Genomic DNA, 23,953 nt, shown 5'->3' on the forward strand with positions numbered 1-23,953 from the left:
CTAAATGTTAAACTGTTAAATAACTTAGCCTATAAATAATATATAATTTATGAAAGGTATTTAATTACCTTTTTGTTCCACTTCTATTGGAGAGAGAGAAGTAAAGAGAGAGAAAGAAGAAAAGAGAACAGATTAATGGTACGGTATTGGCCAAGCACTTTTTATTCACCTCTTCCAAACTGAAAGTATATAATTAATTTCACTCATACTTGCTTTATTGAACATTATATGGCTTATTTTTACAAACCCATTCCTCTAGCAAAATTATTTTCTAAAATATAACAAAAATCATATTATCATCTTAAAGTTACAGTACAAACAGAAAAACTAAGACAAAAGTTCATCAAGCTAAGATTGAATAAACATCCTTTGTAACTATAGGTATAGGAAATACAATATTCACAGTAAGAACACCAAAATTTCCATTTGAAAGGCAGGTTGGTAAAATACACAGAAAACTTTCAAATTGTTTGGCTAGATTCATTTTTGAAATACTGAAGTTTATACCACTCTTTACCATAATAGTCTTGCTTTGTATCCATCTCCAGAATGAATCTCTTCAGAAGAAAGGACTCTGTGACTCATTTCCTGAGGCCTAAGATTTTTTCCATAGCCTGTCAGTCTGATGAGAAATGAACCCCATGAGGCTACCCATTAACAGGGAATGCTCTCACCCTGAAAAATGGATTTAGAATCCTTTTTGAAGATACTCTCTTCCTCCCACTCTTCAATATTTTATATTATTGTGGAAAAATAATGCCTTTTGGAAAAAAATCTGTATTAGAAGGTTGATATAAATAATAAGTCACCTGCTCTGGCCTTTTCTGAAATTCTGAACTGAGTTTTAAACACACTCTTATAAGAATAAGTTGATTCTCAAATATGTTATGGTTACATATCTCTCAAATTAGATTCTATTATTAGTTTTCAGGTACTAATCCATACAAATCAGGGAGCATTCTGGGAAGCTATAACATGTTCATGAAGCACATCAAGTAGCATCTTCATTATCCTATAAATATGTGTCTCATCAGAAACAATTTGCTTAGATCACAACAAGAAAAAAAAAGAGCCCAATGGAAAATAGAGGAAAAGAGCAAGGGAAGAATGGGCTCATATCACAAACTTAAAAAACACAAGTTTCAAGTGATGTAAATCAAAGAGAATTTCAGAGAAAGGGATAAACTGGGATATTATGCACAATAAATAAATTTAAAACTAGGAAAGTTTCAAAACAAGGGAGAAATATTATTTTGGGTAATTATATTTGGCTGAGATTTTTATGCTTTGACTTAGCTAAGCTCATTTCTTCAATTATTTTCAAAATTACACTTAATTTATCTTCATTGACTTTTTGAAACTTTAATATCATTCATATATATGTATATATATATATATATATATATATATATATATGTGTGTGTATATAATTATATTTACGAAGTTAAAAAATGGGATTTTCTTTTTTAGATTCCTGATCTCACTAATATACAGATCTTACTTTAACAGTACTTCTAGGACTCATAAAAACTATTAAATTGTTATAATTTATCATAATTCTCAATTAATCTTTGCTGAGAAACTGCAATGTTCTTTGGACTGTAAGTATAAAGCTTTACCCAAGAGATGCACTTCCTGCTAAACCTGAGTTAGGGCTGACAACTAGGAGAAGAATAACTAAGCATCTTAAGCAATTATTTAATCAACTAGTGGCCCAGTGCATGAAATTTGTGCACAGGGGGAAGGAAGTTGTCCCTGAGCCCGACCTGCACCTTCTCCAATCTGGGACATCCATCTCACAATCTGGGACCGCTGGCTTCTAACTGCTCACCCGCCTGCCTGCCGGATCACCCCTAACCACACTGCCTGCCGGCCTTCTCGCACCCAACTGCCCCCCCTCTGCTGGCCTGATCACCCCCAACTGCCCTCCATTGCCAGCCTGCTTGTCCCCAACTGCCCTCCTCTGCCGGCCTGCTCACCCACAACTGCCCTCCACTCCTGGCCTGATTGCCCCTAACCACCGCCTCTGCCCCGCCACCATGGCTTTGTCTGGAAGGATGGCCGGAAAGTCTCCCAGTCTAATTAGCTTGTTATCCTTTTATTATTATAGATCAGTGGTTTTCAACCTGTGGGTTGCAAGCCCTTTGGCGGTCGAACGACCCTTTCACAGGGGTCACCTAAGACCATCCTGCATATCAGATATTTACATTATGATTCATAACAGTAGCAACATTACAGTTATGAAGTGGCAATGAAAATAATTTTAGGGTTGGGTTACAACATGAAGAACTGTATTTAAAGGTCCAGAAGATTGAGAAACACTGGTATAGATAGAGGCCTGGTGCATTGTGGGAGCTGGCTGGTCTGCCCCGCAGGGGGTTCTGAATCAGGGTGGGATCCCCTTGGAGGGTGGGACTGGCCTGGGCCAGGGGCTGGGGTGGTTTGCAGGCCAGCCAAGCCCCCAGCATTGTCTGGAAGGACATCTGGAAGGTCTTCTGGTCTAATGAGCATATTACTCTTTTATTAGTACAGACAGTCTCAAAAGCTCGGACTTGAGGCCCATTACAACAAGGTGGAGGCTGGTAGTGAAAAGTCATACCAATGTTGACGGTTTCAAAGACTACCCTGCAAAGAATTTCTAGAACTAATTTCATTCCTTGAAACAGCTCTAAATAGATATCCTTTTGAGAATTATAAAGGAAGGTATTCTAAAATATACAACGTATATTCACACAACTTTAGTCTTATTTCACATAAAATTCTTAGGTGGTATTATAGTTAAAGGCAAATATGCTAATTTCTTGGTGGTTAATGAGGAAATGGAATATGTGATAGAAGGTATTGATAAGGTTTTATATTCTTAAATACTGTTACACTTAAATGCACGAATGCACTGTTTCTCCCCGCAAAGAACTTTCACCTATATTTTCTCAGTTGTCATTAGGTAAAATGTTGCGTTTAATTCTCTGGCCCTAGTCTCATTTCAGAAATATTGGCATAAGCTGTAGCATAAGCAAAGCTTGCTTCTGTTACTTGCGGGTTACTTAAAATTAAGATTTATTAGGCAGTTCTACTTTGGAGAAAATTATTATGGTCTTGCCTATGTCATGACTGGTTGTAGCTCATTTATCATTTATTTGCTATTTTCAAGACGGAAGTAAAACAATCCCATAATTTAAGTTGAAACAAGCACACACAAATCATATTCCCATAATAAAAACTAGCAAGGCAAACACAATTTGTCATTGAAAAGCTTAGTAACATTTAGGATTAGCCAGTCATTTTTCCATCATCTTATTCGGATTCTAGAAGTTTCCCTCCCTTGAAAAACACAAACAAACAAATTGTATGGGTACTAAAGACATGCTTACTACTGTATCCTTTACAACCTCACAGGGCCTGGCACATAGTAAATTCTCAGTAAATAGCTACTGAATTAACATATAATTCAAATAAAAATGGTTAATTCTGCTTCTTGAGATTTCAAGCCAAATAAAAAGAAAAATGTGGTAAAAGAGTCTGGATTTACTATGTCAAATCATATGTGGAAAACATAAATCTGCATAATATTTTTAAATACTTCAATGGACAAGGAGGGAAGTAAACTGTACAAGAAGTTTGTATCTATAACTCATTAAAATAAAAACTGGAAAGAATAAAAAGAAAATGAAGACAAAAATGCATGAATGATCTTGAGAGTTAGTTTGACAAGAAAAACTTGCTGCTACAAAGTAGCCTGTAATGATCTAAATATTTAGGCTGAAAATACTCCTCTCCTCTCTCTAATAAAATCATAAATAAATGAATTGCAAGATGACAATTGTGTCAGGCCTTCTTCAGGACCTGCTGTCATGTTGTCTCATCCGATATCCTGCATTCTGACATTAGAGCTGTCAGTATTCGTTTCCAAACCTCTTTGGAACTAGTTTCTCTTCTTTTCACTCTTCACCTTTAATCCCCAAACTATTTTCATTGTCCACCAGGCCTCTGTAAATATAGTTATACATTTCCTTAAAATTATTTCATTGTTGTCCTTTGTCAAACTTAACGTCATAAGCTATATCCTGGGGTTAGAGCAAATGACAAATTCAAACTAAGGGTAATTTTAGTCTGTATAAAAGGAAGAAATGGGAAAAAAGATTAGCATAAGCTCCTTTCATTTCCCAACAGTTCATAAAATAGATATAATATATAATCATGTCACTGTTTAGAAAATAAGATGTTATGAGTTCTATCCATATCTGCACCATCTATAATACTTGTGAATTGCATTCTTTAAATTAAAAAGGTATGGATGAGAGAGCATATGCATCTATTGCCAAGCCTTTTCAAACTGCATTGAGAATTAGAGTCAAATAAAATGTGTGTGCCAAAAATTGTTAGTGCCATAACTAAGAAGTATGAGATTGTATCTAATTCTAATGTAGCCTAAATTTTCTTTTAAAATGAAGTTATACAACACATTTTCTAACTACAATTTAAATGTTTGAAATGAGGAGAGAGTTATAATCCAATGATACCTCTATGTTTCTGAAATAAATAGCTACTTACAGGAAACATAAGATGGCTATAAGGTATTAAATAATTTATGAATATGTATTTTTTTCACTGAAATATAGCATATTTTAAACAGAATTATTTTCTTGGTTACATTGGCTTAGACTAGTGATGGCGAACCTATGACATGCGTGTTGGGTGCTTAGTTGGGTACCCTTATCACAGGGAAGCTGGGTAGTTAAAAAAAAATGACAGGAAGGCAAACTAATTAAGTAGTAAAAAAAAAAAATCTGTCTTGGATGCAAATTTGCTGATAGTGCATCTTCCACAAACAAAAATGTTCAATGTCACTAATCACCAGAGAGATGCAAATTAAAACCACAATGAGATATCACCTCACACCTGACAGAATGGATGCCATCAATAAATCAACAAACAACAAGTGCTGGCAAGGATTTGGAGAAAAGGGAACCCTTCTGTACCTCCTGTTGGTGGCAAAACAGATTGGTGCAGCCTCTGTGGAAAACAGTATAGAGTTTCCAAAAAATTAAAAATTTTGACCCAGCGAGCCCATTTCTGGGAATATATCCTAAGAATGCCAAAACATCAATTCAAAAGAATATATGCATAGCAGTGCTACTTATAATAGCAATGATCTGGAAATAGCCAAAGTGCCTATCAGCAGATGGGTGGATAAAAAAGCTATGGTAATTTATACAAACTATGTGGTTGTCAAAAACAACAAAATCTTCCCTTTTGCAACAGCATGGATGGACCTGGAGATTATTATGCTAAGTGAAATAAGCCAGTCAGAGAAAGACAAATACCATATGATCTCATTTATATGTGGAATCTAGTGAACAAAATAAAGTTATAAACAAAATAGAAAAAGAGGCATGGATACATGGAACAGATGGACAGCTGCCATTGGAAGAAGGGAGCGAGCAGGGAACTGCATGAAAAAAGGTGAAGAGATTAGCCAAAGAACATATATGCATGATGCATAGACACTGACAGTGTGGTGATGGCCAGAAGGAGGGCAGGGTCGGGTCTGAGTAGAACTGGCAAATGGGAGGGGAGGATGCATGGAGAGATCTGGAATAAGATCAACAATAAAAATAAAGTTGGAAAAACGGATGCATAGAATTGGAATTCAAATCAATGTTTGTTTTTATTTCTGTTTTGTTTTTTGTTAATCCTCAGCTGACGACATTTTTTCCATTGGTTTTTTAGAGAGTGGAAGACAGGAATAGAGACAGAGAGACACATCAATTGATTGCCTCCCATACATACCCTGACTGGGGCCAGGGATAGAGCCTGCAACTGAGGTATGTGCCCTTGACAAGAATTAAATCCTCGACCCTTTGGTGTGAGGTCCAATGTTCTAACCACTGAGCAGAAACCAGCTAGAGTTCAAATTCATGTTTTGGTCTTATTTGTTATTGCATTGCCAGTGCCCAGCATATATAAATAGTTTAATTGATATTTCTCATTCCTCCATGCAATGATGGATTGCACTGTGGTATTTCCAAAGAAAGGAGCCTGAATGTCATACTTTTCAGTGTTATTAACCCTGAGACCAGTGATGCAATGCATCCCTCCGGAGAAGATAAAATAATTGGGGGAAAATGGGTTACTCATTTCTTTGCCAAGGAAACAGGATTTTCTTATCACTTGAAAAAAACTTGTGCTGAAAACCACATGTCTTATTAATTCTTATTGTTCTGAAACAGAGAAAATTTTCCCTTATTCCATTTCACATCTGCCAAAAAAAAAAAAAATACAGAAGCACTTCAGTAAATAGAAATAAAAAACCCGTGAAGTTCATTAATTTTTTGTATACTGCATATCAAAAACTGACAGACATCTGTCTCTTTCAGTAAACAAAATACTAATCCTTTATTTAATGAAAGACAGGTAATCGCTGCAGCTCAGCTTCTAAATTATGTTTTCCAAATATTACCTGTGCATCAGTGAATAAAAGTGCCGCTCAAGCACCTTGCATTATAATGACTTTATATGTGTCTCCAGAATTAACAGCTCCTAATGAATTCCCTCCTGCAGAGTGTAGATTGAAAATGTCAATAATTTATAAAATGCTTTCACCAGACACATTCTAACTTAAACACTTAAATACAGTATCTATAGATGCTGCAGAAACTGAGATTGCCTTTTATTTTATACTCAAACTTTCCATCCCAGATGGGTCTGTAAAATCTTTCAAAGTGTTAATTCAGCCTTTTAAAATAAAATGGTGCTAATTAGGAGAGACTTTTGAGAATCTGATAACAGCTCCAGTAAAAATAATAATTTGCAAAGTTATTATTGGTAAGAATTAAAGTCAACATTACATTTCGTTCAAAGATGTACCTTTTTATACTGATTACCACTGAGCAACAACCACAGGGCATTTAGAATTGCTAAACAAAAGACATAGAGAAAGTCCCCTCAGTATGGCTAAGACTATATATGTATACTGACATATTAGATCTATTGAATACATTTGTTACGTGCAAGGCTCTCAGAGCTGAGGGTATAGAGACAATAATAAATCAGAGTACCTAACAATTACCGAACACATACTGTGCGAATACTCCATCTGTGGATTCTGTTATTTAGTCCTCCAGGACATTGGGTGGATTTGGTGGTTCTTGTATGAATATGAATATGTTACAGAGGAAGAAACTGAGCTACTGCCTTAGGGATGCTTGTAGCTTAATAACTGAGATTTTTCAATATATTTATTTACCAATGATAAGCTATTTTTAAATGCTTTCAAAGGAACCTGTGTAAAGAGATTAACACAAACCACAATCGAGAGAGGGGGAATTGTTAAGAGAAGCTGAAGCTAAAATAACAGAACAGTGTGAGTAAAATAAAACTTCCTATGGAAATTGTTGTCCATTCGTTCCTGAGCAATATACATTATTTGACTGTTCTTATAACTATGTTCTACGCATCCAGCTCTGGATAGGCAACAAAGTAGATATTCGAAATGAACCTAGATCTAATCCCAGATGTTTAGTAAATACTTCATAATTGATAGATCCAGGGTTTGGGTGCTGAAATACTTTTTGGGTGTCATTTAGTCCCACCTGATATTTTACAAATAGGAAAAATCAATTCAGAGATTTAAGATTAACCCCTAGAACACATTTTTTTTTAACTCAACAGAATGTAAAAAATTATTAAGTATGTGCTTTTTTTGATTCACTTAGTTTTATATACTCTGAGGGTAGGAATGACTATCCTAATTTTACTGATGAAATAAACTAGAAGCTGAAAGATTTCAAGTTCCATTACTGCTGGCCAACATTCTGAGGATGGACTAGGAATCTGAGGAGCTACTCGGTATAAGTCTTTCAAAAACTCCAACCCACTCAGGACTAGATTCACACTAGTCAAAGAGCAGGCTATATTTTATATTTCACAGTAATCTGGTTAATGATAACAAGGTTACTGATACAAATACAATTTCCACAACTGTAAACAAAAACAAACAAAATTAATTTCACAATCCACTAGTAGAAAATACACAATATAATCTCTTGAAAAGTCGATTTAAGATCCTTACTCCTTTATTTTTTTGGTCTTTGATAAAACTAAGATGCTAATAGCAATTCATCTGGATACATTCCAGATCTTTAGATTCATTATTATAACTTTCCAAAAGTGTGTTTCTTACAGTATCTTTGTAAGTGTATGCCTTACTAATCCTATATGCTAATCATATGTTTCACAACAGCTTATCCATTTTTATGGCACACCTATAGCGATTCCTCAACTCTTGCTCTCATGATTGCCCTAGTTCAGAACCGCTCAGGCCTCTTATTTCCTAGTTAACCCAAACTCTGTCTTTGATTATAAATTATTCTCTCACGAACACTACTTTATTCAGTAACCATACTGAATAACGGATTTCAACATAATTTGGGGGGGGGGTGTTCTAGTTCAGGGATTTGCAAATGTTTTCTGCAAAGGGCTGGGTTGTGAAACATTTAGGCTTCAGGAGGCACATACAGGCTGTGTGGCACGATGGTGATTTCTTTTGCTTGTTTTTAAAAGCTCTTAAAAATGTAAAAGATAGCTCATGAGCCAGTACAAAAACAAACCAGTGGCTGGTTTTTACTTCCCTCGCACTGTCTCGTTTGCTATTCTCTAGGCCAGTGATGGCGAACCTATGACACGCGTGTCAGAGGTGACACACGAACTCATTTTTCTGGTTGATTTTTCTTTGTTAAATGGCATTTAAATATGTAAAATAAATATCAAAAATATAAATCTTTGTTTTACTCTGGCTGCAAATATCAAAAAATTTCTATATGTGACACGGCACCAGAGTTAAGTTAGGGTTTTACAAAATGCTGACACGCCGAGCTCAAAAGGTTCGCCATCACTGCTCTAGGCACTTGTTGTTTTTACCTTCTCTCTGTCCTCCTTCTGGAATTACCTAGAGGTTCTTGAAGGCAGAGCACCTGTATCATTCACCGAGGCTTCCCCAGATTCTAATATAACTCAATGTGTTATTGTAACCATCTTATTGTAAATGCTGGCACTGACATGCTTTTAAAATCACAGACAAATGGCTCCAAATATGAACTTGGTTTGTTCAATGATGTGAACAAAGGAGGAGACAAATCTTACCAATGGCAAAGGATGGCTTTTACTTCTGCTAAGTAGGCACATAAAATCGTGCTGAGGCACTACTTTTTATCTCTCTATGGAGTCCATTATTTCTCTCACTACCTACTTATAAATCTACACGGCAAAATATTTATTCTACAATCAACTGCAAAGAAAGATTTTGCACTCTCTGTGGCATTTCTCCCTACTGACATTGAAACAAGTTATTTTTGGTCTTGCTTACTTAGCATTTATACTAACTCAGTCTATTTGCTGAATACTTTATCCATATTATTTTATTTAATCCTCACAAAATCCCTGTTGAGATTATTGTCATTATTACACAGGTGAGGAGACTGACTAAGGAGGACCTATAACTAGCACTCAGTAGAGTGGGTGTTTGAACTTCTGAGCCTACACTTTTTTTAAAAAATATATTTTATTGATTTTTTACAGAGAGGGAGAGGGATAGAGAGTTGGGACCATCGATGAGAGAGAAACATCGATCAGCTGCCTCCTGCACACCTCCCACTGGGGATGTGCCCGCAACCAAGGTATGTGCCCTTGACCGGAATCGAACCCGCGACCCTTCAGTCCGCAGGCCGACACTCTATCCACTGAGCCAAACTGGTAAGGGCTGAGCCTACACTTTTAAAGTCTGTAATGCTCTCTAGCAAACATGAAAGAGGATGATGACAAAAGTAATGAGAATAACTAATATTAGTGAGGTGCTTACAACTTAGAATTTTTCTCACCTGGGAAATGAAGTAACACAATAGTTTGATGCCTTACTTCAAATGTCAACTAATATGAAAAGCAGATCCAAAGTACAATATTTGGAATGAAATCTCAAGTTGTAAATTTTGACTGTACAGTGTGAAGGGAAGTTTTAGAGTTCTTAGATTTCTGAATGACATCGTAACTCACAAATATCTTAACATCATTTCTCTTGTGACATGCGTAGCATGTATTTCTTAGATCATTGTGAGGTGCCAGGCTATACTGCACCTACAAATTTTAGAGAAGTGGGGGTTGTGATGGAAAACTATAACTCCTTAGCAACAAAAATAGAAAACAAATGCTTATACCATGAAAGGAAGAACAGAATAAAAAAAATCCGATGTGTGGCAGTACGATGAGAATGGGTTTTCCTTCTTTTTGAAGCCAAACACATTCTCTTCTACAACCATAAAATGGATGACTTAATATCATGTCTAAGTTAAGTTTAAGCATTTGGAGGAATCAGCAGTCTTTATGAATCTTCAGGTTAGGAGACTATACATTGTCTATTTGAATTCAGGGCCATTAAATTCTTGCAGAGTGTTTACTGCACCACACATATTATTGCTCCTGTCACTGAACAGTGCCCTCTTTCTGTTTTATAGCTAATGTAGCATCTCTCCATGGCATCAATAGATTAAAACATTTACTACCAGAGAAAGTATGTGCGAACCAAACAAGCTCATTTTGCTACAAGCTAACTCAATAAATCTGTCTAGTTCACTGATGCTCACTTTCATTTAAAATTGGTGCATGTTTATCTTGCAAACTTCAAGAAGGCAGAGAGAGAGGTTATTTTTCAAGGCAGCAATGCTATGTTGTTAACCTTAGTCAGTGGCAGTGTAATAGGACCAGATCTATACTTCTGAAATGTACATGGATATATTTAGAAAAGGGTCAATGAGGAGTTGGTTAAGGCTTTGAAAGATTCTATTGTTTCTTGAGCTACACACTTCTCTATAGAAAAGGAAGGTAGCTTAAGTTAATTATTTGGATTTTATGATGTCAATTTGATGCCTTTTTAAAATTTACCACCAGAAAAATAGGTCATTCGCAAACGTAATTTACTTCCAGTTAGACAAATAAAAACAGAAGCAAATTTAGCCCTATACATTTTTAAGCTGATAATTGAGAAATAAACAAAATGTTTGAAAATGGTCAGCACTTCTCTTGACAGTACTGTGGAGAAAAATAATTTTATATTCTGAAGACAGACAAACTCTTCCTTTTTCCAGTCCCTTATGTCCCACAGGAAATGATTGTGGGTTAGGCTTATGTAATAAATGCCCTAGAGCCATTCTGACCAAATGGCCAAGCATGTGATATTTAGAATAGATGCTCACAGAGAATATGACCTGCTCTCTCCCAGTCCATGTGACAGTCATTTTATCCTTGCTTATGACAATACAATACAATGGGAGCAAGGTGTTGATGTTTAGTAAACCAGATCATGCCCACAGCTGTAAAATGCCCTACTGTATCTTTTATGTACCTACCACAAATACAACATAACTTAGTAGATATATGCCAGAGTTTTTATTAGGACACATTTGATTTTACTTGTGCAAAGCTATGTATAAATGAATACATTGCTTTCATTTTAATATATTATTTTCTTACACATAAAATTCCCTTTTTGCACATGCGCACACAAAAGTTGGTTCATGGACACTCTCTCCCTAGACATCTCTTCTGGAATGGAACATAATGATTCTCCTATATTTGTGCCCCTGTGCACACCACTTGTCATTTAATACTGCCTTTTGCAATCTCCAACACATTTATCTAAGACTGGATAAAATCCTGCACTTCCATGAAGTTTTCAACAACTTCCTGTGTGACCCACAGCTTTCTGGAAAGCCTGCTTTTGAGAGATAAGCCTTTGGAAGAAAGTTCTGCTGCAACTGGGAGATTGCCTTGGAAGATCTGGAGTAAGACATCACTCCAATTAGCATGCTAACAAGAAATGCAGTACTCAGTACAGTGCCAGAAAGGAGCAGGTTCTCTACAATATCAGCCAACTGTTTCAAACATGTGAATCTCACTTCCTCAACAAGATTAGAGCCGCTCTCCAAAAGAAGGTAGATAATATATTAAATGTTAAAAGGGGTGGTTAGATGATTAACGTTTTGTCGAACCAGATTTACAAAAGGCTATGTAATATTTTCCCAACACTGATTATTCTTTAAAATTTATCTTTATTGTGGAAAGTGTTACAGATGTCCCTCTTTTCTCCCCCACTGAGCCCCTCCTCTCAATTCCTGCGCCCCTTAATTAAATAATAGTTGTTAAATACTTACGGATTGATGATGCCTACAAATGTTTTCAGTTACTCAAACATAACCTAAATGTTCCTATGGGCATAGTGTCCTAATTTGGGATCTCCAGAAAGTAGAGGTCGAGATAAGAACTTTAATGTGGGTGGTTTATTTGGGAGGTGATCCCAGAGAAGAAGTATGAAGGAACAGGGAGAGGGGGACAGAAAAGGAAGAACCGCTGCCATATATGGTATTACTGAAGTTGCCTGTTGGCAAGGAGGAATTCTGCCCAGACCTCTGAGCAACATAAAGCTGAGGGAATGGTGTGCAGACCCTTCCTCCATAGAGGTTCAGGCCATCATCACTGGCACAAACTCCCCACAACACAAGCAGATGGCTGGGAGCCAGTAAGCCAGCTACTGGTCTTGGAAAAGGCCTCAGGCCAAACACTAAGAGACAAATAGAAGCACTTTGAGGTGAAAAGTGGGTAAATGAGGAGGGAGGCCTGGTTGCCCAGGAAATAGTTTACTTTGGGTCTGGGCAAAATCAGAGTTGAGGCTACTATATGTGGGCCAGAGGCAACTGCTAAGAGGGGTGTGTGTGTGTGTGTGTGCGTGTGTGTGTAAACAAAACAGTGTCTAGATGTTAATCTTTTTCTATTTTCTAATAAAACAGACTTTTATGTTTATTTAGTAGTAACTTTAATTTGAGATACTGTCAAATATATTGTTAATCTCAGTTTTTTACATGGCTGTTTTCTTCACTCCAATAATTATTTTTTTATTACTGCAATATCATTACCTTATTTTTCTTACATCCTTTCCAGCTACATTGGAGATAGGAGTCTAAAATTTAACACATCCACAGAACTTCCGCTAAAGACAGAGAAAGGGGAAACTAGACCTTGTTTTAGCTGACCTGTCTATTCTCATGTCAAGAGAAAGATAAATCTCTTACAACATGTACCCTGAGTCAAAGCAGCTAAGACTCAGCTGAAGAGTCAAGCTTCATAAGAAGTAATAATTCTTTTCTACTACTTTATTTTATGCTATAACAACAGTCATTAAAATTTAGCCCTATCTTGATAATCCTTCCTATTTTGGTAAGAAAATGCAATTAGATATATATGCATAAGAAACTTAAAATACTTTCTACATAAAAACCATTGCTTATTTTCTATGTTCTTATTTCTTGGTCTTTTAAATACTTCATAGAGTCCTAGCTGGTTTGACTCAGTGGATAAAGTCTTGGCCTGTGGACCAAAGGGTCCCGGGTTCAATTCCAGTCAAAGGCATGTACCTTGGTTGCAGGCTTATCATACAAGCATAATTGGCTGCAAAATATTTTCTCATTGAAGGAAATGAACACTAACAATTGGCCTAATTAATATAAAACCACAGTATGTTTATTAATGTAAAAGTAGGCTTCATAATCATGCCAGTGATACAATAATATATACTCATATTTACATACTTAACTATTGATTAAGTCTCATCATTACATGTATATGTAATTACTATTAATGAGCGGGTTGGCAGTAGCTGCAACATCAGTCCTCATCATTTTTTCACAAACCTGAGTATTGTGCAACTCAAGATACATACCAAGGTTTAATAGACAGATAATCTTGAAAGCATATAATAGTGATTTTTGTCCAAAAGGGCAATTTTAATTTTAAAATGACACATTTCAGTGCAGAAACACAGAACATAAAGTGCATATGGAGCAAGCTACACAAGAGACAAAAGGACACAAAACACAGTGAAGAATCAGGCATCCCTTGCCTCCGTGCAGATGGTTGCCATCTCTTGAATTTAAATAGTAACAAGTATGTTTGCAGAGCGAGAGCTGTTATGGAATTTTTTAAATATCTGAATATACCATCCTAAAATGTAGAGCCTTGGCATCATAAATATTCCCATCAAAAGGGCTGTGAAAAGCAACAAGTACAGGAAGGACTCTTTGACCTCCCTCTTCTCTCCTGAGCAGGTTATAAGACCCGCTTGTGAGAGGTGTCCTCTCTATACTCTGAAGAAAAGAGCATCCTTATCTCTAAAGTTGGAGGGATGCTGACAGGGATCCAAGAACAGACCTAAATTTTCCTCAGTTTACTACCCTTAATTCATACCGTTTGGTTCTATCATGTGTTTCTGCTCCATATCAAACCTAGAATAAAAACACTCAGGTTTAACCATTCCTTTGCGTTTTCATTTCCTCTCCTGTGTCACATAGCATTTATGTTAAATTTTCAATTTCCACTTCGTAATGTCTTTTGTCATTCCATTGGACAGAGCCTTCTAGAGAACACAGAAGGTAGCAGGGAAAATATTTTTTCCCCCTCTTCTATAACCATAATTAAAAACTTGTGGGAATTGGGATATATGATAGTGAATTACATTGATCTTTAAATTCCATTTAGCGAAGTGATTTCTTTGTACTTGGCATTGTGTTTAGTACTTTACATACTACTAATTTATTTATCTGTAGTTATTTTCATATTGCAGATGGGGGACCAGAGGCTCAGCAAAGTCAATGGTCTAAGGACACATAGCTCTCCATCAACAAGCTTGGGATTTCAATCCAGATTTGTAGGATTCCAAAACCTGTAGGCTAAAAAAATGCTATACCGCTGTTTGTGGATATAACAGGGTATAGAATGAAATGCAAAAATAAAATATGTTACTTTTCAATGATTCCTAAAAATCTCAAATGTAATTTTTATTGATACTGTTCAGTCAGTAGTATTGTACTTACTGAAAGAGTGACATCTATTAGTTCTGCAATTGTACAATTATAGCAGAGTTCTAAAACATATGTTTCAATGTGAGAGTCAGAACATCTCCTGTTGTGGGATGGATCTTAGTTTTAGTAATGGACAGAAAGGAGCACCAATAAGCATTGCATAGTCTTTACATAGGAGAAGTTAACACTGCAAACTAAATACCATCTATATAGAGTGCAATACAATGTATTCTCCTTCTAAAACTGGCACAGGCAAATAATATTTGGTCACATTTTCTGTAAATGCTGACAGTGGTGCTACAATATGTGTTTTGTGAGAAAAGCAACCCCTGATGTAAGAAGATTCTGTATTCAAGAAACTCTGTGTCTAGTAGGTCATTAAAATTGGAGATTGATCTTCCCTTAAACATAATGTCCACCTATTGGTAATTTTCCTGGACAGTCCACAAAAGTCCATATAATTCATGATACACCACAAATTCTTCACAGATGTGCTGTCAAATTTTGATCAGTGCAAAATTTATTATTAATACAACTTAGAAGCATTCGCTGAAAGGAATGGTAAGTTGTATGGAGTCAAGAGGTAACATGTGAAGTATTATTTCTCAACTAGAGGCCCGGTGCACGAAATTTGTATATGGGGGCAGGTTCCTCAGCCCGACCTGCACCCTCTCCAATCCGGGAGCCCTTGGGGGATGTCCAACTGCCAGTTGGACACCCCTCTCACAATTTGGGACCTCTGGCTCCTAACCATTCACTTGCCTGCCTGCCCTAAACACCCTGCCTGCCAGCCTGATCTACCTAACTGCCTTCTCCTGCTGGCCTAATCCCCCTAGCTGCCCTCCCCTGCTGACCTGATCCCCCTAACTGCCCTGCCCTGCTGGCCTGATCCCCCTAACTGCCCTCCCCTACCAGCCTGGTCACCCCTAACTGCCATCCCCTGATGGCCTGGTTGCCCTATTAACTTTTTTTTTAAATTTTATCCCCTTCACACACAATTGCATTTGACTTCCTTATTAGCTTCTCCCTCTCACACAATTTTTCTCTTTCCTTTATGTAATACTTTTTCCTACTGATTCATCATTTATAAACTTTTTCTTTCCTCCTTATTTTCTACTTCTGTTCCATCATCCTTCTTCCCATCTTTCTCCTACCCTCCCTCCCTCCCCACATTCCTTCTTTCCTTTATCTTTACGCCTGACCTCCCTCTCCTTTTCCTTCCTTCTCACCTTAATTTTTTTCTCCACTTCCTCCCTCGGACCCCTGCTTTGCTCCCTCCCCCATTTCTTCCTTCTTCCCATTTTCCTTTTAAGCTCTACCAGCTTCCCTTTAAAACTTTTCTTCCCTCCCTCTTTCTCTCTCATCCTACCTTTCCCACACATTCTTCTCTACTTACTTCCATTGTTTTAATATCTATCTATCTATGGGGGGGGGGGGGTTGGTGGTGTCCCCAGGCAGAGTGCTTTTGGAGCTTTTGAACTGGGCGCAATGCGCGGGGGTGTTTGTCCGGCGCATGCACCCGGGAGAAAAAGAGGACTCCAGCGCGGGACAGGGGACACAGCCTCACTTCCCCCGCCCAGCGCCACCTGAGACGCTGTTCAGAAGGTGCCGAGCCACCTGAGGCCAAGCGGGGTGGGGGGTGATTGCTCCCATCCCATGCTGGTGCTTGCTGTCTGCCCAGGTTTCTCTCAATGAGCGAGAAGCCGTTACCCTGGAGCAGGCCACAGCTCAACCCAGCGCCCTCTCCTGCTGTGGGTTCTGACCCCCAGAGCACCAGACTGACCACTCCCCTCCCCCACGGGGGCCTGACTTCCACTGAGGGGGGTACAGGGGTGCAGGGGTGCAGGGGTGCAGGGACAGGCAGGGCCCTGGTGAAGCCCCAGGTTTCCACACCTGCCTCTGGCTCTAAAGCAAGGGGTCCCAACACTCCCGGGGAGTCGGGGTCGGGGCCAGGCACAGAAAGTCCCCCTGCTGTGCGCGCAACCTCCTGCTGGTCTGTCAATATGCAAATTGGTCATTACTGTGATGCCGTTAGGACCAATTTGCATATTGCTTCTTTATTATATAGATGTATTGTTGATGCCAAAAAATTCCAAACATACAAACAAAAACCTAAATCAGTTATATTTATTTGAAATGTATGAACTTTGCTTGACAAGCATGTAAGTATAGTAGGTCAGCAACTAGTTATGTTGAGAGGCCAACAAATTAAATGAATATATAGTGCTATATTTGTAAATAAAATTTAATTCATTCAACAGAACCACCAAGAATCTGGTATTCCGACATGTATTCAACATACACATATAAAGATATAAATTCAGGACCACTGATATATACTCTAAGCCAGCCGTGGGCAAACTACGGCCCGCAGGCCAGATCCGGCCCGTTTGAAATGAATAAAACTGAAGAAAAAAAAAAAGACCGTACCCTTTTATGTAATGATGTTTACTTTGAATTTATATTAGTTCACACAAACACTCCATCCATGCTTTTGTTCTGGCCCTCCGGTCCAGTTTAAGAACCCATTGTGGCCCTCGAGTCAAAAAGTTTGCCTACCCCTGCTCTAAGCATTACCTAAATTACCCTTATTCAGTATACAGTACATATATTTGAACTGCTCAGGTCCACTGATAGGCACTTTCTTTCCAGTAAATACTATAAATATATTTTCTCCTTATAATTTTTATAACATTTTCTTTTCTCTAGCTTACTTTATTATAAGAATATAGTATATAGTATGTAAAATACACAAAGCACATGCTAATAGACTTATTTGTGTTATTGGTAAGGTTTCTGCTCAACAGTAGGCTATTGACAGTTAAGTTTTTGGGGGGTGAAAAATTACATGGGGATTTTCAGCTATGCAGGGATTGGTGCCCCTAACACCCATATTGTTCAAGGATCAACCGTCATTCTTTCAAAATCCTACTTAGGAATTCAGAAATTCAACATACTGTGGCCCTGATACCTGAACAGAAAAAATCCGTTGGTCCACCATCCACAACAAAGGCAATGACTCTAGTGGAGAGGTACCTGGAACCCCGCAGGTAAGGATCTCCAGGAGAGTGGAGGCATCATGAAGATAGGCCCCAGAAAGCCAGCATTCCCCATATGTAAATTTATGAATAGTTTAAAGTTCAAGATTAGATCAATGCCCCTGCCCCAAGAATGACTCATTGGCTTTTCTTTTCTGTAAATATCACTTATTGTTTCTCAACAACAAAGTCATCAATAAACTTTCTTTTACAAATATAGAAATGTGAAGTTCATAAAAGTGTTGACTCCAAAGCCTGGGGCAAATCTACCCGGCACTGCCTTCAGAATTGCTTTGAAGGACAGAGTCTATATTTGGATAAGACAAAGAACCCACCGCATTTTAAAACGCCCATAAGAGTAGCTCCCATTAAACAATTCCAGTTGAAAAAATAATATGCATGTTTTCAATGATAATCATTTAAAAGCTTTAGCCCTAGCAAAGCCAAGTTGGCTATAATGAAAACACATGCTTCTTTAAATAATTGTTATTTAGGTGATAGCATGCTCACCCCCTGATAAAATCACTGGGACTCCCAGTCACCCAGGGAGTTAGATGCCTTTGCCTACTTAAACTCCGTACTATCATATTGTTTAATCCTCTATGCCTGAGTATTAATGCCCTTGAAAACACCCGAAATTTGTTTGCAACCCTTAATCAAGTTTAAGCTAAACTTATTGTCAGAATTCAGATTTATCCATTTAAAAATAATTTCCTCACCAAATATTTCATTGGATGGTATTTTTTTAATTGGGCAGAGTATTGTAGTGCTTGAAATAGGGTTTTAAGTCACATAGTTTCAGAGGGGTTCAACTTCTGGCTCTATTATTGTAGTATTTTACATTGGGTGAGTTACATAATTTTTCTGTGCTTCGGTTTCTTTGTTGTTAAAAATAAGCATAAATAAAAGCCCTTACCTCTCTGGTTTTGTTGCGAATTCTTTTCTTTTCTTTTTTTCTTTTCTTTTTAAAAGTGTGAATCTTAAACAGAGTCTGGCACAGAGTAAATGCTTGGTACCTCTTAGATATGGTTGTTGTTATTCTATACAAAATGACTAGCATTAAAGAAGGATCCACTGTAAATACAAAACAAGGAAACACAGAGTTTCCTTGCTTTCACAGTTTTTACAATTTTCCTAAAGACATGACTTGTACTCATTGAAAATTAAATCCATGGGCCAATTAGGTGATGTTTGAATGTAGAATAAAGTACCATATTAAATATATATTGGCAAAAATAATGGGCTAAGCTTAAGAAGCAGACGCAGAAGAATATAATATCAAGATCAATGACACTTATGAAATGTCCTATAGGAAATGTAGGGCTTCAACTGAAAGTTTAAGAATTGTTAAGAATGGAATAGGTCATTTTTAAAAACTGATGAAAATATAAGTTAAGAAAATCATGTGATTCTTTAAATTTATATAGAGTTTTCCTATTCCTACTTTTAAAAAAATACATCTAAGAAATTCTGAATTTTCAACTTGCAAATTTTTCATTAAAAAACATTTAAGACCTTAAGAGTTTAAACAACCAGTGACCTAGTAAAACATAGCACCTTTAGAAACAGTAAGAATAATCAAAGTTTTATTGCTAATGATACAGAAAGAAAATTAACAAAAGCGCCCAGCAACTGCAATTAAGGAAAGGAATTTGAAAGGTAAGATTTATGACTTTGATACATTATTTTTCTTAGAATGAGACAATTTATTATGGCTCTAAATCCCTCTACATCTTAAATGACACTTATTGTTGGCACAGCGACCACTTTCCCCCAGTGCCAGTGTAAATTCACATGATATTTTTCATGAATAAACATGAAAATGTCAGCAATGCTAAACAAAAGGGAGATGGCAAGTTGGGAAATAAGCCAAAATAACGCTGTGCCAGTGACCCACAAAACGTGAATTTCAGAAGGGAACATCTAAAATTTGGGTAAGTTCAAGGCAGCGTTCTGAAGGAAATTTAGCTAAATTACACATTACGGCCACAAAAGAAGTGAAAGAATCAAAAAGTGAGACAGGATGACCCCCACTGAGTTTGAAATACATTAATACAAGCAGGGACATGGTGAGTTAAGCCCTGGACAATGCTTGCAGTGGGGTCCTGTTAGGCAGGTAAGCTAGCACATATGGGCCTGTCATCGGGGGGTCTCTGAGCAGTGGATGATCTTACATTCCACGGGGTACATGCTGGGATACATGGGAACAGAGATAAGTACATGAAACTCTGTGGTTTTCATTTCTTTCCCATCATTTTTCTTCATTTGTTTTTAAAAAAATCTCAGTACACTTACCCATGCTGAAAAGTATTACTAAGATCTGATTAGACAACTAAAAACACTCACATATGCTTGAAAAGGTTAAACTAACACAGCCTTAAGGAAATCAAGATTAAGCAAACACCTTTACAATTAGGTGAATAGGTAGCAATATTAATACATTAAAGAGATATCAACCAACTGTTATTACTCTTTTAAAAGCTAAACTCTCTGTTGTTTTTTTTACCTTTCTTTGCAAGTATTAATGCTCATAAAAGGGCATATTTGATGGAAATGTTTACTTATTGGTAAGTGAAGAAACTCTGATACATTTTTTAATCAATGTTAGATTTGCTGTAATATCAAATAACAGAGGCTGGACAAACTTGACTTTCTTTAGCAATTACAATTTTTCATGTTCCCATTAAAATCCTTCAGCCTGAGACGTGTTGCCCCATAAAGCACTGATCATTAGATTTTAAAGACTGTTATACATTAGGCCTCTCCGAGAGCCTAAGTACTAACCACCCCAAAGAATGAGTATCCTGTTCACTTTTGAAGCCAGGGATTGTGAGCCCACAATGACAACTGACACCTCCTAGAGCACAGATACTATTCTTTATATTTTCTCCATTCTGGCCTCTATACAAACCTTTTTATGTAAAAAGGAAAGTAGTTAAAATAAACATCAAAGCAAGCAACTGAAGAAATATATCATAGGGCGGCATGATTTAGCCCGGTGGAGGAAGGGGATGCGGTGGTGACAGGGTTTGGTCTTTTTTTAGCACCCATTTTCTCTGTCATCTGCCTCTCTGAGTCACTGCCCAGCAAGACCGTCCTAATTCACTCTCACTGACAATAGATAGAACCGTGTGGATGTCTATCTCTTTTATATATTGGTCCACTTTTCCTAAAACCATACTCTATTTTTCCGATACTGGCCATTTTAACTTCAGATTCAGAAAGTTATTTTCAGTTGTTGGATGGATAAACAGAACTCTCTATTTATGCATATTTTTAACTGGATAGATGTCTCTCACAAGCTGTTTATGTAGAAATAATTAAATACTAAGTTCCCAGCATAACCCTTTCAGTTCTCAAACTTAGTAACTGAAAGACGCTTTTGTATTTATTTAACAATTTCTAGTCCCAAAAGCATTTTCAAACTAAGGTTGTAAATAGATCATGCTTCTTAGTCAAGACTAGATAATGAAACAATAACCACCAAGATTTGTTGAGCATTTACTCCGTGTAAGGTATATTCTCAGATTTAAAGGCATTTAATTTTCACAACAATTTTATAAGATATATACTTCAGTGATTCCCATGTTACTGGTGAAGAGACTGAGAGGCAAATAATATAAGAAAATGACTCATGAATGCAAAGCCATTATGATAAAGCTACTTCACAAATAAAATATTAAAACACAAAGGAATGTTGTAAAGAAGGCCTTTTGTAAAAAGGGAGGAAATGTATGCTTAGAGAAACATATTGGCTATACTAAATTAGGGCACCAGCGAGATTCTAGAATGAATGACGAGATGGCTCCTAAGTACTCCCAAAAGAAAATGGGATCACGTATGAACTGTATCAAATTAATATCAATTTATTTATAGATGAAAAATCCAGAAATGTAGGAATAAATATTTTACTGGACTCCAAATGGTTTTGACAAAGTTTATGCTGATAGGTAAGTGGACAGATTGTAGAATAAAAACTCACAACTGTACCTGCGAGCTGGGCGCAACTATTCACTGTACCCAAAGATGTTCACAAGCAAGTTAAAGTTGGACAATGATTCCCAGTGTCTCTCACCAACCTCTGTCTTTATGAAAGGCATGAAAGTAAGAGCTACAATTCACACAGAGTGAGGGGCTCTAGTAAAAAAGAAGTGTGGATGAACATCTGACAAAGTCTTTGAAGGTCTGGCAGGAATAAAAGGCGAGAAGTAATGAATCATAAATGCACATTCTAAAGTAAAGTTATACAATAACCTTGAAATAATGTTTTATTCATATACAAAAATTGTAAAGTTACTAGAATTTTGTAAATTCACCTGCATTGGATAAATTGACCAAAATTCAAAGGCAAAAAGCCCTGATCATGCTGTACAAAGAGATAATACAAACAGCACCTTGGAAAAGAAAACTCAAGTACTGTTTCAGTTCTGAGCAGCATATTCTGAGTGCAACATCATCAAGGTGGGCCAGTCCCAAGGACTGAAACCAGACAGGAGTGGGACCTAGAAACCATGAAAAACAATACATGGAAACTAGAATCATTTGCAAGAAGAAATAATTCAGGGCCTGGTGCCCCTATTTGCCCCTGTAGTGAGTCTGTGTTAAGCGCTGTACCCAACCTGACGTTAGGGTAACTGCAACTCAAAATCACTAAACTAGTGGCCTTACCCTCTTACTCTAATTCTATAAAATCACAATTTTCAGTCTGTTTCATAGCTGTTTTTTTATTCTCCAACACAATTTTTATGCCCAGGTTTAAACTTTTATTTTATCTCCATATCATTCCCTTCAATCTTCCTCAGATCCTAGTAACTTGAGTGGCCCCCTTTCAGATTCTTCATCCTTTTCCTAAGTATGATTATTTTGCTAAAAATACATTCAAATCTCCACTTTCTACATTAAAAAATAAAAGATGATGCCTAAGCTACAATGATATTAATACCCTTCTTTGATTAATTTGCAAATGTATGTTGTGGTCCTAGAAGATGAGGGGAAGGCGACAGTGACAGTGTATTATTTGGTGTCTTTCAAGTTCACTTGACAATAGATGGAATCTTTCCCCCCCTCCCCACCTCCATCAAAGATACTGTGTGTCTGATAGTCCAGAGAACAGACTTTGAGAAATGCTGGTCTACAAAATTCCATAAGCAAAAGCCTGCTTCGTTTTCTTTAAAGTTATTTTTCCTTCTAGTTTTTGTGACATTTGATTCTTTCCTAGATTTCGGATTAGCTACTTTCAACTTTGCCACACCTTCTCTATATAAATCTTCAGCCTGTTTTCTTTCTCCAGCCCTCTATCTTATTCACATTTTTGTTCTATAATTCTTGTTTAGTTATTTTCAGACAAGAGGGCCGGTGCATGAATTCATGCATGGGTGGAGTCCCTAGGCCTGGCTGACAGTCGCAGGGCGTGGAAGGAAAGGACGCAGGATGCTGATGTCGGCGCCCCACCACTGCATGGTTCTCCACTCCCCACCCTCCTCCTTCCCTCACTGCCACACCACTGGTGGCCAGGGGAGGGACCACGGGTAGTTGACCAGCTGCAGGAGGTTGGCTGTGGAGTGCACTGATCACCAGGTGGAAGCTCCTGTGTTGAGCGTCTGTACCCTGGGGGTCAGTGCACATTATAGCGATTGGTCGACTGGTCAGTCCTGTGGTTCTGGTTGTTCGGTCATAAAGGTCACTTAGGCTTTTTTATATATAAATATTGCGACCATTCTCAAAATTTTAATTGCACCTCTATACAAATACTTCTCAAATGTGTAGTTCCTCCTCAGTGGCAGCATACCCTGTGGTATAATAACTCTGAAGACGATCAAACCTCAAGTCTCTACTTCCTAGCTATATGATTATGGGGCTCTATAGTATTTGCTCAATAAGTTTTGAGAATTAAATTAGGTTTCAGATAAAATGGCTCAAATACTTCATAGCCATTCTTCTTCTTTCCTAACCCAACCTCTCTTCTGACCCTCATGCTATCATCACTGTTGACCACTGCATATTTCACCAGCACCT

General features: G+C 37.3%; 1 protein-coding gene across 1 annotated transcript in view; it reads right to left on the minus strand.

Moving 5' to 3' along the window:
- Window positions 1–23,953, minus strand: part of ADGRL3 (adhesion G protein-coupled receptor L3) — a 771,395-nt gene that overhangs the window by 285,035 nt on the left and 462,407 nt on the right. The window contains exon 7 of the mRNA XM_081093223.1: window positions 69–83. Coding sequence (XP_080949349.1) covers window positions 69–83 — 15 coding nt within the window. The remainder of the gene's footprint in view (window positions 1–68; window positions 84–23,953) is intronic.

Source organism: Myotis nattereri (genome assembly GCF_964212035.1).
Source record: "Myotis nattereri genome assembly, chromosome: 1".
NCBI lineage: Eukaryota > Metazoa > Chordata > Mammalia > Chiroptera > Vespertilionidae > Myotis > Myotis nattereri.